Source organism: Eleginops maclovinus, chromosome 10, assembly GCF_036324505.1.
Source record: "Eleginops maclovinus isolate JMC-PN-2008 ecotype Puerto Natales chromosome 10, JC_Emac_rtc_rv5, whole genome shotgun sequence".
In the NCBI taxonomy this organism is placed as follows: domain Eukaryota; kingdom Metazoa; phylum Chordata; class Actinopteri; order Perciformes; family Eleginopidae; genus Eleginops; species Eleginops maclovinus.
Genome location: NC_086358.1, coordinates 1813521 through 1829828, shown reverse-complemented (window position 1 = coordinate 1829828; position 16308 = coordinate 1813521). Strand labels below are relative to the sequence as shown.

The following is a 16308-nucleotide window of genomic DNA, read 5'->3' as shown; positions in this document are numbered from 1 at the left end:
TAATGTGGACACGCAGAAGAGGCTTTTTAAATGAATGTTTTCAGTGTAGTTTAATGTATGCTATGAGGACTATCTCGTGCTGTCAACGATTTGATCATTAAATTAGCAAAGGGAGAAATCAGGGGGAGAAAAATACAAAGGCAATTTGTCATTTTGCGGTTAATTGATATGTGTATGCTGTATCTGCCCGTCCCTGTAGAGCCTGCACCTCAAAAAGAATACCAACACATCAGTGAGTACGGCCCTTTTGACACTCAGCACTTTCTGCATTGTTTTTGTGCATATTGCAGCAATTTGCATCTTTTTTCAGAGGTTAAATAAAAACTAAGATCCATTACTTAAGTAAAAGCAGTTATACAGCACTGTGGAAATACTGTGTTGTTAGTATACTTTACTTAACCTCCTAGGACCTGGCGTACACATACGTGGACATCACATTTTTGGTCATATGACCACAGTCGTTAATTCTGCTGAACTGTCGCCTCATGGCCAAGTATGTGGACACTTACACTGTCATCTGGTGGTGTCAGAAGAGTACAACACACTACGGTAAGAATTAAAAATGGCGGCAAACACAAGGGATAATTCAAGTGGCAGCTCCAAACACAAACCTCGACAAGGTAAGAAGTCCTATCATATTTCAAGGCTTTTTCTGATTTAGATATTTATCAAAGCATTGTACGTTTGTCATGACATGCAAATTTGACAAAAAATGTGTGAAAATAACAATTTGGTATGCTGCTAAACATGATGTACACGTATGTGTACATTGGGACTTAGGTTGGTCAAAAATGCTAATATGTTAGCAAAAATGTGCACGAGTAAAATAGCTTATAGCTAACTCTGGTGCAGCTAAAAAGCTGTACATTGTCCCAATGAAATAAATAACAATTAAATAACTAAATACATACATAAATACATAAATTAGTTGGGTTAAAAATGTTAATATGCTAGTAAAAATGTGCCTTGCTATAGCTAATAGCTAGAGTTGTTTATAGCTATCTCTGGTGCAGTTGAAAAGCTGTCCCAGTGAAATAAATAACAAAGAAATACATACATATATAAATGACATTGGTTTGTATTTGATTTTTTCATGTTTTTATTTCCAGAGCGTTTTTCTGTGCAAACAGCATTGGAGCAATTTTGGCTAAATGATGGAGACAACTCAGATTTGGAAGACTTGTCTGACAACGATGATCCCATCCTGGATGCCAATTACCAACCCCGAACACAGGAGCGAAGCAGCAGTGAGGATGAGGATGACAGTAGTGATGATGAGGACCCCATTCCTCAGCCCACTGAGCACAGCAGAGGACGTAAACGTCTCCGTGGTGCAAATAATGGTTAGCCAAGACCCAGTGGATATTTGTTTATTTTAGGCAGGGCCTAAGGGCTAGGTGAAGGATAGGAAGCAAAATGCTTATTTACAACACTTGTTGACAGGTTCAGGGACAGGGACAGATACAGGTTCATCCCTGCAAGTCTCAGAATCGACCTGAATGCGCATCTATTGATGAGCAGATGATTCCTTTCACAGGAGCCTGTCCATGCAGACAATATCTGCCAATGAAGCCAAACCCAGTTGGCATCAAGAACTTCGTTTGTGCTACAGCAGATGGCATTGTGCTGGACTTTGATCTGTATCAAGGTACAGGTGCACTGCTTGAGCAGGTCGAAGAAGAGGTGGGCCTGGGGTTGGGAGGCTTAGTCTTGGCTCGTCTGTGTCAAACTCTGCATCGTGGCACAAAAGTGTATTGTGACCGGTTCTTCACAAGCATCCGAGGTGTGGAACAAATGATGAAGAAGGAGATGTACATTACTGGTACAATAATGAAGAACAGACTCGCTGGCGCGAAGGAGAAGCTACCCTCTGACAAAACCATGAAAAACACAGGAAGAGGTACCTCATCAGAACTTTCCACTGAAGACGGAAAGTTGTGTGTAGTGAAGTGGTATGACAACAAACCAGTATTGATGATGTCTGGTGTTCATGGCACAGAGCCTGAAGACACCTGCCAGCGCTGGGACAAGAAATTGAAACAGTATGTGACTGTCTCGCGACCAAGCATTGTCCGTGAGTACAACCTCAAGATGGGTGGAGTGGATTTGATCGATAGAATGATTAGCTACTATCGCATGAGTGCCCGTACTAAGAAGTGGACGATGCGGATGCTAATGCACTTCACAGATCTGGCTTTAGGTAACAGCTGGCTACTCTACCGCAAAGACCTCGCAATATGTGCTGCACCAAAGAAGAGCATCATGCAGTTCCTTGAGTTCCGTACAGAAATTGCTACGACCCTCTTGGCCCAGCATCACGGTCAAGGAAGCCATGCAGACCTCTCTGAACAGTCAGAGGAAGAAGACAACTCAAATCAAGGGAACAAACGTCCTGTGACGGCAGTGCCCCATGTCTCGGTCCGCAGGAGGGCGAATGCCCATCTCCCAGAGATGATCAGCCTGAAGAATGCGGCGCGCTGCAGGGTAGCAGGCTGCACTGGAAGAACCCGAGTGCGTTGTGTGACCTGCAAAGTGTTCTTGTGCTTGCAAGGCGATCGCAACTGTTACACAGCCTTTCACACATAGACACACATACACTGCAGCACAACACACACACACACACACACACACACACACACACACACACACACACACACACACACACACACACACACACACACACACACACACACACACACACACACACACACACACACACACACACACTGCTGCAATGCAAAATTTCACATAACACATACTGTAACTGTGACTCTCCAAAGGGGGCAAAAATGTTTTGTTTTTCTTCATTTTGTTGTGTTTTTTCACAATGATGTTCAAAACACAAACAATAGTTGAAAGTTGAAAAAACTGCTGTGTTCAAGGTTGAAATAAAATAGTTTTTCACTCTATTACAAAAAGGTGACTTTAATGTGTTTTATGGAAATTCAGACCCAGTGTCCACATATGTGGACATCATTTTTCTCTAAAAGTACATCATGTCAAAAGATGATACTTAGTTTTTATACTTATCAGGTTCCAATAAGCCCAAATAGCAAAGAGAAATAAAAAATGCATATAAAAAAACAGCTCGGGTCTTAGGAGCACCAAAACTATAAGGGCTTATTATGCAAAATGCAGATTTTCAGGGGAAATTCATAATTTGACTGGATTAAAATGAGGTATGCATTCATTTTTCAGCTGATAGAGGTCAAGCTAATTTACCAATCATTCCATAATGCATCATAATTCACTATTTGATTAGTTTTTTGTATTATCATAAAGAACCTGTGCTGTATAAAGTAGCAGACAATTTAAAAACTCTCAAAAGCTCAAAATTGGGTATTTCTGCCGCCATTCCTCATGATCAAAGTAGACATTTATCCCCGTGCATCTCACCTTTTTTCTACCTGTCCACCTCCATGTATTCGCAGTCTCATTTCCTCTCATTATGTCCCTCCCTGTTCTCCCACTCCCTCCCTTCAGTCCCATCTTCTCTCTGCTGTCTTTAATGGGACCTGGTGGGAGGCAGCGGTGGCCCGTCTTGAGCTATAGTTGGTTTTGATGTGCTGGTAGAGAAGAGATAGAGGCTGGAGAACTGGAGTGTAAAAGCACAGAAGAAGGAGGAGGAGACAGGAATAGATGCATTTTGCAAAAAGGGGAGGAAGATGATGGCGGCTTTTAGACCTCACAGTCGACCCGGTCAAAGTAGATATTTCTGAAAATAAATGGTCTATTTCTTATAGAACCATATTAAGAATAGATCTTTTTTGTTTGTTGAAATACCATAAAGTAAAAAGGTTAAAAAGTACTCCAACGTGCCCAATGTAATCTGTTAGGATACAAAGAACATTTTTCAGCCAAAATGTTGAAAAGATCTTGATTATTTTCTTCAGATTTTTCTTAAAACAAGCCCTAAAAACATGTCAAAATATCAGAAATGGATTAAACTGGGATCTCCTCATTGGAAATAAATACAAAATATGCTAAGGTTGGTTGATTGGTGGCCTGAAAACGGGGCTACCCTCAGGATCTCAAGTCTGAATGAAGCGAAGCAGACCTCCTGAAATCCTCAGTGAGGGAGGCAGTGCCCTGTGGTGGGGGAGACTGGGAGGGAAAACCCCTGAAAAGGTCCCAGCGTGGCGTGAGAAAAAACCATGTTAAAGCTACACATGGCAGCCCGCGAGGGTTATGCAGAGAGAAGAAGAAGCAGGGAAGGCTCCAGAAACATCTATCGACTCCCTCTGCCTGTTTGATTCATGTTCAGTGTGTAAAGTGTGTGTGTGGATCCCAGCATCAGAAGAGGGATTGATCTGAGAGCAGACTATTAGCTTCTGCTGAAGGAATCCACTACTGCTGAGAGATCAGACTGGGCCAACAACTCCTTCATAGCAGATGAAACTAAATGTGTTTGCTTTCTAAAACTGACTTCTGTGTGATCGTCTTTCATCAGCAGGGCCATATTGTTTGACACTTGATCTCCTTTTTCTTACGTTAAATTAAAGGTCCTTAAGTGTGAAATCTACACACAACTACATAACATGTTGTTTACTGCCTTTCCACTGTGGTCACATGACTTCACGTCACCACCGCGAAGCTAAAGGAGGCTAATGTTGGGCTATATAGGAACTACAGCACGGTCACATGACTTCAGGTCCCTACCGCTAAGCTAAAGGCGGCTAATGTTGGGCTATAAAGGAACTACAGCACGGTCACATGACTTCACGTCACCACCGCTAAGCTAAAGGAGGCTAACGTTGGGCTATAAAGGAACTACAGCACAGGTCACATGACTTCACGTCACCACCGCTAAGCTAAAGGCGGCTAATGTTGGGCTATAAAGGAACTACAGCACGGTCACATGACTTCACGTCTCACCGCTAAGCTAAAGGCGGCTAATGTTGGACTATAAAGGAACTACAGCACGGTCACATGACTTCACGTCACCACCGCTAAGCTAAAGGCGGCTAATGTTGGGCTATAAAGGAACTACAGCACGGTCACATGACTTCACGTCACCACCGCTAAGCTAAAGGCGGCTAATGTTGGGCTATAAAGGAACTACAGCACGGTCACATGACTTCACGTCACCACCGCTAAGCTAAAGGAGGCTAATGTTGGGCTATAAAGAACTACAGCACGATCACATGACTTCACGTCACCACCGCTAAGCTAAAGGAGGCTAATGTTGGGCTATAAAGGAACTACAGCACGGTCACATGACTTCACGTCACCACCGCTAAGCTAAAGGCGGCTAAAGTTGGGCTATAAAGGAACTACAGCACGGTCACATGACTTCACGTCACCACCGCTAAGCTAAAGGCGGCTAATGTTGGGCTATAAAGGAACTACAGCACGGTCACATGACTTCACGTCACCACCGCTAAGCTAAAGGCGGCTAAAGTTGGGCTATAAAGGAACTACAGCAGAGTCACATGACTAGACAAAGAAAGAGGTGACCTTGGTGGGAAAGTGCTGACTCATTCCCGGGTTTACAGACTCATTCCTATAGAACTTTGAGTAGAAGTAACTGGAACTCCCTGCAGTTTGAGCATCACTTGTGTGTGCAGTGAGTCACCAACTCCACTAAACTTTTATTAGCGTATTAAACTTCACTCGGATCACGTCGGTGTAATTAATACGAGTGTCGATGGCTTTCCACAAGCATCCACATTCTGGCATCAGAGTGTTTTGGAGCTCTTACAAGAGAGCGCTTCCTTCGGCCAAGAACAAAAATCTGGCTTCACTTTGAACGTCTTGAAATTACCAAGTTTTTCTGCTTTTCACAAAAATATGGTTTGAACTTTGTCCTTTTAGCTTCGCAACGTCGTAAAAAATCACGTCCAACTTTGTTCTTTCTCCATTAATTAACTCAATGTGTTACTCAGGGAACAATGTGGGAGTTTCTTTGTGCTCTTATATATTTTTCTTTTGCTCTACTTTGGTGAAATATAGGTAGAAAAACAGCATTTCTGCTAATTTATTTCCACCACTTCTTCTTTATCCTCTCCGCCCTCCTCCATACTTCCTCCCGTTTGGATTTTCACCCCTTTTTCTTGCATTTTAATCGCCCATATTGCAGCAATTTGCATCATTCTCAGAGGTGGAAGAAGTAATCAGATGCTTTACTCAAGTAGAAGTAGTGATACCACAGTGTAGAACCTCTGCATGCACAGTTTAGAAGTATTTAAATATACTTCAAATACTTCTTCATTTTTACTTCTAGGAATAGTAAATTAAATATTTTTGTATTATTAATAATATAGACCTGCAAGGAAACGGGTAACTAAAGTGAATACCAGCGTCCTGAAATACTTCTGCATTCATATTTCAATAGTTTATTTGTTTCTATACATTTTGTATTAGCTATAACTCTGGGTCTGTAAAAAAGCCAGAGAAGAAGCATATATAATGGTCATACTTAACTTTAAATACAGTATTTGGGTGTTTTTTAGGCCCTTTCTCATGATCAAAGTGTAATCTCAGTCTCATTCCCGTCCCTGAGGGTAAATTGTGCCACTTTCTCTTTCATCTTCAGATCCTCTCGTCTCTCTTGGGTCTCTCATCTGGCTTTTTGTCAAATCCCCTACATCTCTACCTCACATCCATGCCTCTCCTTTTTATTTTTACCCCGCTTCCCCTTCAGTTTTGCCTCCCTGTCTTCGCTCCGTCAGCTGAGTAAACACGGCCGGTTTATCCAAAATGTCTTTGTGTTTCTGACGTCAGAGAGCCGTCCCAAAACCTCCATCATCTGCCTCTGGGGTCACAGGGTCATTATTTCTGGTTCCTCCCCAGAGACCTCTGAGAAGACGACGGGAACAGCCCCCCCCCCACACGCAAAAACAAAAACAGACAGCTTTTTTAAATAACGTGGTGTCCAAATCTGCTCCGACAGTGCACTGCTTTGTTGCTAACACAGAGATCTGATGGTATTTCTGAGGACAGTGCAGAGGACGGCTGGATTCATGATCTGGATCTGAATTTAGAGTCGAGTAGAAGTCTCCTTTTTCAAGTGTGCTCTCCAAAGACCCCATATAGCATACAAAATGTTGTCGTTTATCTCCTGTCCAAACAAATGATGTTGCCTCGAGTGGCTGTACGTCATTTTAAACCCTTTGTTTGTGTTGATTTTAAGCTCCAAATAGTACAGTAAGAGGGACGTTTTTGACCTAGTAAGTACATTTAATGCTCATGTGATGGTTCAAGGGAGGTTTTAACCTTTGCAGACCATTTACACGCACACAAATCTATAGAACACACTACAGGAAAGGGCCTCTTTGAATCCGTCATGATGAAGGTGTGTGTTCTGCTCTCCTCTCTGTTTATCTGCTCTAATCACTGCAGACTCAGCTGTAGTCCTTCAGACACAGACACACTCCACTCTGCAGCCCCGATAACACTCACACACTCACTTATATGCACATATGCACTCAAGCACAAGTATTTCTGGAGATACAGTATGTACACACACTAGGATGCATACATGTACAAATGCACACACACACACACGTACAGTTGTTGCACACGTCACCACAAATAAATGACAATGTAATTTATTTCAGCTCTATTGGTTGATCGCTTTTCTAAAAATGCATACAGTGAGTTTACCCAATGCATGAATGAGTGGTCAGGACACTGATACCAGGAGTGTGTGCGTCTGTCTCTGAGTGTGTGCGTCTGTCTCTGAGTGTGTGTGTGTGTGTGGGGGGGGTGATAAGTGAAGTAGAAAAGAAGTTCAGTAGTTTAGCTAATCAGCGACTGTCTTTCCTCTAATGGCTCTCTTCACTGTCCACTCACTGCACCGCCACATCTCCACAACAAACACACACACTCTCTCCACAACAGCAACAGCACACACATATACACACACACTCACCCCCACCCACCGCCGGACATTCATGCACGTACACACAGATGCAATCATAGTACTGCTGCCTGTCGAGGAAAAGCACAGAGTGGAGGGTGAACACTTAAGATCAGTCTGAATCAGATTGAGTTACCTGCTGCTACCTACCATCTGATTTAATTTGGATAAAGCATCCTTTACTTAAACAGTTTTAATGGTTAAAAGTTACCCAGAGTTGCAAGCTGTGAAAAAACACTTTTTATAAACCCAATAATTTGGGTACTTCTTAATTTTGTCAGTTTTTGTAGAAAAAAATAATATTTTTCTACAAAAACTTGAAAGGAAAAATATTTTGACTTCACAAATCTTTACCTTTATTTAAAATGAAGTTTGATGTGATATTTGTCAATGTAAAGGCTCAAATCCTCACATTTGAAGAGCTAAAACCAGTCATAATTGTATATTTTCTGCTTTAAGAATAACTATGGCTAATTAATTAGGATTTCTACGTCACTTTCCTTTGGATATAACTTTAAATATTTGATGATTTCTAAAACCCTTGCATTGAAAGTAACTTAAACGTAAGCCTTTGTTCCAACAGGTGTTTTTTGCCTAGATATGACCACCTTTTAACCTTTATGATTTAACATTTACCTCCCTGGTTTACGCCCCCCCCCCCCACACACACACACACACACTTTTATTTTAGTCCTTCCCAATGTTTGAGATGGAGAGGAGATTCTTCAGGGTGAAAACAGTGTTAGATAATCCCTGAAGCAAACCCAAACTCAACAATAACAGAACTGTCATCACCAAAACTATTTGACACACACACACACACACACACACACACACACACACACACACACACACACACACACACACACACACGTCCTCGTCCACAGCTCAGTGTGGGAATGTTTGTGCCAGCAGCGAGCGTCTTCTGCTGTGTTGATGTTGTGATTATAGGGGGTGTTTAAGGTTGAGGATGACTCATCTCACACACACGTGTACACACACACACACACACACACACACACACACACACACACACACCGAGCACCCACAGTAATCTAGATAAAGATCATCACTCACTCGCCCTCTCCTCCTCTGACAATGCTTACAGCTCAGCAGGATTTATCCTCGCTGTGTCCCCTGCTTTAAACATCTTCATATAAACTCCAATAACAAGCAGTCAAATTAATTGAAATCTTCTTCAGAGCCAGTTGTTGGGTGGTATTTTGTCCCTGTATCAATGCTACGTCATGCAATAATACAAACATCTCCGATATGTATTTAATACCTCCCATATGGAGGACACTTCGCTGCAGAATGAGGACTTTTACATTTGATTTTTAGGTTTAATTTCGCTACACAGAGGTGTCATTACAACCATGTTGTGACTCGCTGAGATGGTTTTTGGAGAGCGTAAAGCTGAATCCTGTCGCTGTGTTTGTGTCCCCGTGCGTCGGCCTTGTTTAATATTTGATCCTGGGAGGCATATTATTCACAGAGCTGCCTAAACTCTGTCAGATTGCCGTGCTCGCTGGAGATTCATCGCTCCTGTGTTTTTGACATTTCCATTTGACTAAAGGCTCTTGTTTTTGCCTTCGCTCCTCACTTTCTCACTCATTTTGAGGATCACATATTTATATAGGCCTGTACACACACACTCCTCATCTCACGCTCCACTAAAGCCTCCGGCGCTGAAAATAGACGATAAAATGTGTTTCCATCCGAGCGGTTTCAACTCTTGTTCACCCGTTGTCTAAACTACCAGACAGGGCCGTCTTTAGAGAGGCGTCATGTTGTGTTCATCCTGCAAAACCTTTTATTTAAAGATGCAATTTGTGCAGAGAAAGAGAAGCAGGAAGTGGAAACGTGTGAAGGCAGAGAGGTTAAACATCTTTCAGGAAGTAAATAAAGAGTGTGTGAGTGAATCATCTTAACTCAAACACTGTCTTTGTTGCAGGATTTCTCAATCTTATCATTTTTTCTACCATTTACTCTGATTTCTCATTTCAAAAATGGCTATAAGTTGCTGTTCTATTTCATTCCTCCTTAAGATCAAATCACACATCAAATGCACCGTGTTTGTCTTTAAAGATTAGACACCTAACCTTCTATATTTGCTCTGCATGGCATATCTATACTGTAAACAAAGGGTGAATTTACTTTGGCCTTACCGAAAGTGACGATAGCCTGTTAGCTAGCTGGCAGGACTCTTATCTTCATCAGTATATGGTTTGCCTGTTTCCCAGCTGAAATGCAAAGTAGTAGTAGTGATGGAGCTGTATTGTGATTATATACTTTATTTTTAGCATGAAATACTCAACTATCCACATCTGGTCTCTGTTGCTTTGCAGCTAAAGGCTACGTGAGTCGAGCTAACTTCACTAAAAAGGGCTAAATCTTTTGTGTTGTGTTGTGTTGTTTCTCAAATGGTTTACTTCTATATTCACATTTGCTGTTGTGAGTGCATAAGTGTAGCCGTATCTTGACTGTTATGAGAGCTACGTAGCAACAGTTATGCTAGCAGCTGTGAGGGGTGCACCCTCTATTGCGACATCCCCCTATTCTAACACAATTTTAGTACTGCCATTCCGACAGTCTACCCCGGCGAGTCGGGGCATCGTGTTTCTTTCATTTCTGTTTGTGTGTCTTTTGAACATATTCAGTTTATTTTGTATAATATAATACAGCCTGTTGTTGTAATGGATGCACTGACTGGTTGGCACTCAATTTCATTGTTGTCCGATCGCCCTGCATCCGATCTGCAAGGGAGTCGCTCAAAGAAAGCTAAAGCTATGCAAGCCATCGAGGCTGCTCCCAGTTCTGCGGAGCTGTAGACCGGAGCTGATGGGATGACGATGGAGAGACTTGGAGGAGCAGTGGCGGTGGATTCGGGAGGGCTATCAGAAGCGTCCATGAGGGAGGAGGGGGGCCCTGCGTGTCTGACAGTGTCAACTACCGCTCCGAATGCTTCCACTGAAGTGGAGCTATGCAGACCCAACGCACCACCGATGCAGACCTTCCGACACCCTCCCAGCACATCACACACCCTTGCAGAGATGACTTCTCCCAGGTGGATCCTTAACCAACACGGTCTCGTCTCAAGGCTAGGCCTACGTCTCCACCAGCTTCCTCAGGGTGCTTGAAACAGGTAGTAGTAGAGGTGTGTCGGAATAGCAGCACGTAACCCAGCTGTGATTGCTGTTGCTCCTGCAAACACAGCCATGTGCAAATAAAAGTAATACAGGAGGTTTGTTCTCTATTTAGGTAACTCTCCGATATACCTGTGCTCGAAGAAGCCACCTTTAATTGTACTTGGTCAATGATGCAGTCTGTAGTGATTCAAAACTGCAAAGGATGGCACTGCTAGCTAACAGCGGCAATTCTGTTGTGTGTGATTTGAGACAACCTTACATGGTAAAAATGCACACACTGCTTACGCTTTCACAGTGTAGAACATGCAGAGTACTACAGGACGTGTCTGGAACAAGCCCCAGCATTGCTCTGCATCCAAACAGGTGGAGGCAGTGTGGAGGAATGAGGAAATCATGCTATCGGCGTCACCGCAGACAGATGGAGGGGAATGTGTCCCAAACAGTGGGACAGTCCTGAGGGAGAGATTTGTTTCTGCTCAACTCTGATACGCTTCACTGTCCACTTTCATCCCTCCTCCTCTCCTCTTCTTCCTCTTCCTCCTCCTCTCTCCTCTCCTCCTCCTCTTCCTCCTCTCTCCTGCCTCGACGGTGATTTGTTTTGTTCTCCTCTAATGTTATCTGCTGCTATTCTCAGAGGCTCATGGACGGACGGTGTGTGTGTACACTTTAGCCTCGAGTGCGGCGTCACATCAACACCGCCTGTGTGTGTGTGTGTGTGTGTGTGTGTGTGTGTGTGTGTGTGTGTGTGTGTGTGTGTGTGTGTGTGTGTGTGTGTGTGTGTGTGTGTGTGTGTGTGTGTGTGTGTGTGTGTGTGTGTGTGTGTGTGTGTGTGTGTGTGTGTGTGTGTGTGTGTGTGTGTGTGTGTGTGTGTGTGTGTGTGTGTGTGACGGGGTCGTGGAGAAAAAGAAAGGGCCGCAGAGACAGAGCGCTGGCATGTAGACAAGCATGGCTTCACTCCACATTCACAAGACAATTTTTACTATCTACTTGTTGACAGATACTCTCAAGGCACGCCGGGAGGAAAAAGTCTGACTTGGAAATCTCTCAGCGATAAAAACCTCAGCCAGAAAATGTAGTTCCTAGCTTTTGATTTCCCTGCTAGCAGCCATTTTGGCGTCCCCCTCTCTTCCCGGTGGCCCTGCGGTGCGGTCCGGGTTGATTATGATGTCGTCGGTAGCTGTGGCTGCGTCTCTGTGAAGCCACTGTGCAAAGACAAGACACAAAATTGGGTAATATACGACTTCGGAGACCTGCGACTGCTCACTACCAGGGACTTTATTGCATGTTGTTGCATATGGTTCTGATTTGGGTTTCTTTCTTCCCCCCAGAGCTGGAGCGCAGACACTCAGCCACACACAGGCAGATGCACGCAGACACACATGCAGACACACAAAACACACATTTACTCAAGTACTTTACCCAATTAGTCGTACTTTTCTTGAGTATTTCACCACTACTTTATACTTCACCTCCACTACATCTTATGAGTGAATATTGTACACTTTTACTCGACTACATCTAGCAGTTCCTCTTCAAAAGCAGATTTTGCATTCAAAAAAATACCAACAAACCAGTAAACTATCCAAAACATTACAAAAAGTACTCCATACTTCAAAGCTACTTCATGCAACAATATTACCATTTTGATAATGTCAGATATAAAATGATATAAAGTATATGGAGCACTTTCTTCTGCAGAATAAGTCCTTTTTCTCTTTACACTTAAACTAAGGGATTGTATGCAAGGCTTCTTGAAGTGATGTATTTTGGCAACAATGAATGAATAACTAAAGCACCTGAATACTTCTTCCAGCATAAATGACATAACCCAGTTAAAGTTCAAGTAGCTTAGCATTGTATTTAATTATAATACTTGAGTAGATGTACTTAGTACTCATTTCAACTGAGGAAACAGGGCCTAAATTATGTATTTCATGGGTTTTGACGCACCTTTTCTGCTGTAATCCAATCTCTGAGATGATTAAGTGGATGGAACCTTGCAAAACACACACACATACTGTACACACACACTGTACACACACATCTGTAAATCAGCTTTTCCTTTACTCTATCCACTGACCCCTGCTCTCTGACTCTCTGACCCCACTCTGCTTTATTCCCGATGGCTGCTCTTGCAGTTAATTGGTCCGCGTGGTCTTATCGAGTTTTCTTGATTATATATCCTGTGCTGGTCCCGGACTCATTACTTTAATAGACCAACAACATAACAACCGGATCGCAGCGATTTCATTCATGGCTCCAAACACGTCTCTGCTGCCGTATGATCCGAAGTCTGAGGAGAAATGAGCTCAGTGTGGACATCCTGATCTCCTGCTGATGTTCAGGTGTATATCAGTATGTAGTGTCTCTACTTTAAAGAGTCCTCTCCTGCTGATGTTCAGGTGTATATCAGTATGTAGAGTCTCTACTTTAAAGAGTCCTCTCCTGCTGATGTTCAGGTGTATATCAGTATGTAGAGTCTCTACTTTAAAGAGTCCTCTCCTGCTGATGTTCAGGTGTATATCAGTATGTAGTGTCTCTACTTTAAAGAGTCCTCTCCTGCTGATGTTCAGGTGTATGTCAGTATGTAGAGTCTCTACTTTAAAGAGTCCTCTCCTGCTGATGTTCAGGTGTATATCAGTATGTAGAGTCTCTACTTTAAAGAGTCCTCTCCTGCTGATATTCAGGTGTATATCAGTATGTAGTGTCTCTACTTTAAAGAGTCCTCTCCTGCTGATGTTCAGGTGTATATCAGTATGTAGTGTCTCTACTTTAAAGAGTCCTCTCCTGCTGATGTTCAGGTGTATATCAGTATGTAGTGTCTCTACTTTAAAGAGTCCTCTCCTGCTGATGTTCAGGTGTATATCAGTATGTAGAGTCTCTACTTTAAAGAGTCCTCTCCTGCTGATGTTCAGGTGTATATCAGTATGTAGTGTCTCTACTTTAAAGAGTCCTCTCCTGCTGATGTTCAGGTGTATATCAGTATGTAGTGTCTCTACTTTAAAGAGTCCTCTCCTGCTGATGTTCAGGTGTATATCAGTATGTAGAGTCTCTACTTTAAAGAGTCCTCTCCTGCTGATGTTCAGGTGTATATCAGTATGTAGAGTCTCTACTTTAAAGAGTCCTCTCCTGCTGATGTTCAGGTGTATATCAGTATGTAGTGTCTCTACTTTAAAGAGTCCTCTCCTGCTGATGTTCAGGTGTATATCAGTATGTAGAGTCTCTACTTTAAAGAGTCCTCTCCTGCTGATGTTCAGGTGTATATCAGTCTGTAGCGTCTCTACTTTAAAGAGTCCTCTCCTGCTGATGTTCAGGTGTATATCAGTATGTAGTGTCTCTACTTTAAAGAGTCTCTCCTGCTGATGTTCAGGTTTGTATCAGTATGTACTGCTTAGATATGTCCTGCCCCTTAGCCTATCATGTTCAATGTGTTTTAGTACTAGCCAATAGAAGAGTGTTACAGAGTGATGTCACTATGTTCCAAACATTGGGATTTTTTCCCTTGCAGACCATTTACATACACTAACACACATATAAACCACTACAGGAAATTGAAATCCACAAAACAAAGCATAATAGGGCCTCTTCAAACAATATACACAGTGTTTTAAGGAGGGGAATTTATGTTTTCTGGCAGTTTTAAAAACTGATCTACAGAATGAAATCAAACCTCCTCACTCAGAAAGTTCAGATGTTGAAGCACCACGTCTTTGAGCAGAACACCGGGAGGTAACTGGGTCAACAACACACACATTGCGAACACCTTATCCTATGAATTATTCAGCCCCGCCTCTCATATCTAAAAGGAAAGTTTTTGTTTACTCAACACCTGATTAACCACAGAGGAGCGGAGGGAAACTGTCGCTGCGCTCATTTAACAATCTCCCACTCAACAGCGTTCCCACTTACCTACTTCATCCCACATTTCCTGTCACATATCAAACTCTATTTCTGCACCAAATAAAGTCAGTATCCAAGCATCTAGAATCCAACGTATGTGCTGAAGTATATAACTCTTTGGACAACGAACAAGGTATCTCAGAAGCTCATATTTACAGTTTGTCTGTCTTCCTCGTGCTGTATGCAGAGCGAACGACCCCGGAGTTGAACCCTTAGGTTTGTTATTGAACACGCAGCCAGAGGAAGTCAGGTCGTGGCCTAATGCATAATTCATAACAGCGGTTATATCTTGGCCTTTTCCCAACATTGCTTCATCTCACAACCGTGTGGACTGGGGAATAGGGATTTGAACCACTGTGTGCCGCTGCCCTCGGATGATAAAGAGTGCGGTATGGAAAATATGAAGAGTATTGTGGTACGGTCATTTCTGAAACCTCAATTTCTGCACTTTGGACGTCACTATCGTGGTTTTTTGGAGCCAGAAGGAACTATATTTATAAGAGAAGGTAGAAATGGTTAGCTGCTGACGCTATCTAGCTTGGTTAGCATCTGCAACTCACATTAACTGTTAATTGAACAGGAGTGTGTCACTGATAGACTGCATATAAGAAGTGGATGCAGTGAACCTGACGTTACTCATTTGTTAGTGGCTGACTGTTTTGAAGCTTCAGTTTTGGAAAAATTTGGACGAGAGGATAAAGCTGGGGAAGAGAGAAAGCCAGCAAAGTCATTCACTGATCCTAGCTAGCTAGCATGGTTAGCATCCATCGTTCGCATGAATTGTGAGAGCTATGTTGATGCCATTTTTGTCTAAAAAAAGAAAAACACCAACTCCTCAGAGTGTCTTCAAGTACAACCAAAACTTCTAATAAAACCCTTATTTCTGCCTATTCTACTTTGAATTGGAACATAATTTACATTATGCTCCAATGAATAAGACTTGAACGTAGAGATTGAGACCAAAAACACAAAAGGAAAATGTTTACTGAGGCACTAAATCAAGTGAGAAGCGAGGCCATTTTCTTATAGTCTTTTTGCAACCCGTGTAATCGCCCCCTGCTGGCCATTAGACAGAATGCAGGTTTTGGACCTTGGTGTCATTTAGAGATGTATATATTTTCTCATGCATATTTATAAATGATAAAAAGGAAGTCCAAGTTATAACAAGACGGAAATATCCCTTTAAAATTGTTCGGGATTGGAGGTCTGTGGGTCTTGAGGAACAATATTAAACCCAAGGATGTTTCCATGCCTTCCAGTGAAATGAAGTGACTCCTCGGTTGTTATTCAGCTGTTTTAATAAGGCAGGTGTTTATATTAGAGTCTCAGTCCCTACCTGCATCTACCCTCCTTCCTTATTCTTTATTCTCTTTCCCTCCATATCTACCCACTTTTAAC

At 42.5% G+C, this 16308-nt stretch overlaps 1 protein-coding gene across 1 annotated transcript; it reads left to right on the top strand.

Moving 5' to 3' along the window:
• Positions 1-398: 398 nt before the first annotated feature.
• Positions 399-3093, top strand: LOC134870477 (piggyBac transposable element-derived protein 3-like). The gene is made up of 3 exons (XM_063892661.1): positions 399-620; positions 1110-1343; positions 1538-3093. Exons 1-3 carry the CDS (start codon positions 563-565, stop codon positions 2584-2586), a joined length of 1341 nt encoding a protein of 446 aa, XP_063748731.1. The 5' UTR covers positions 399-562; the 3' UTR covers positions 2587-3093.
• The last annotated feature ends 13215 nt before the right edge of the window (positions 3094-16308 follow it).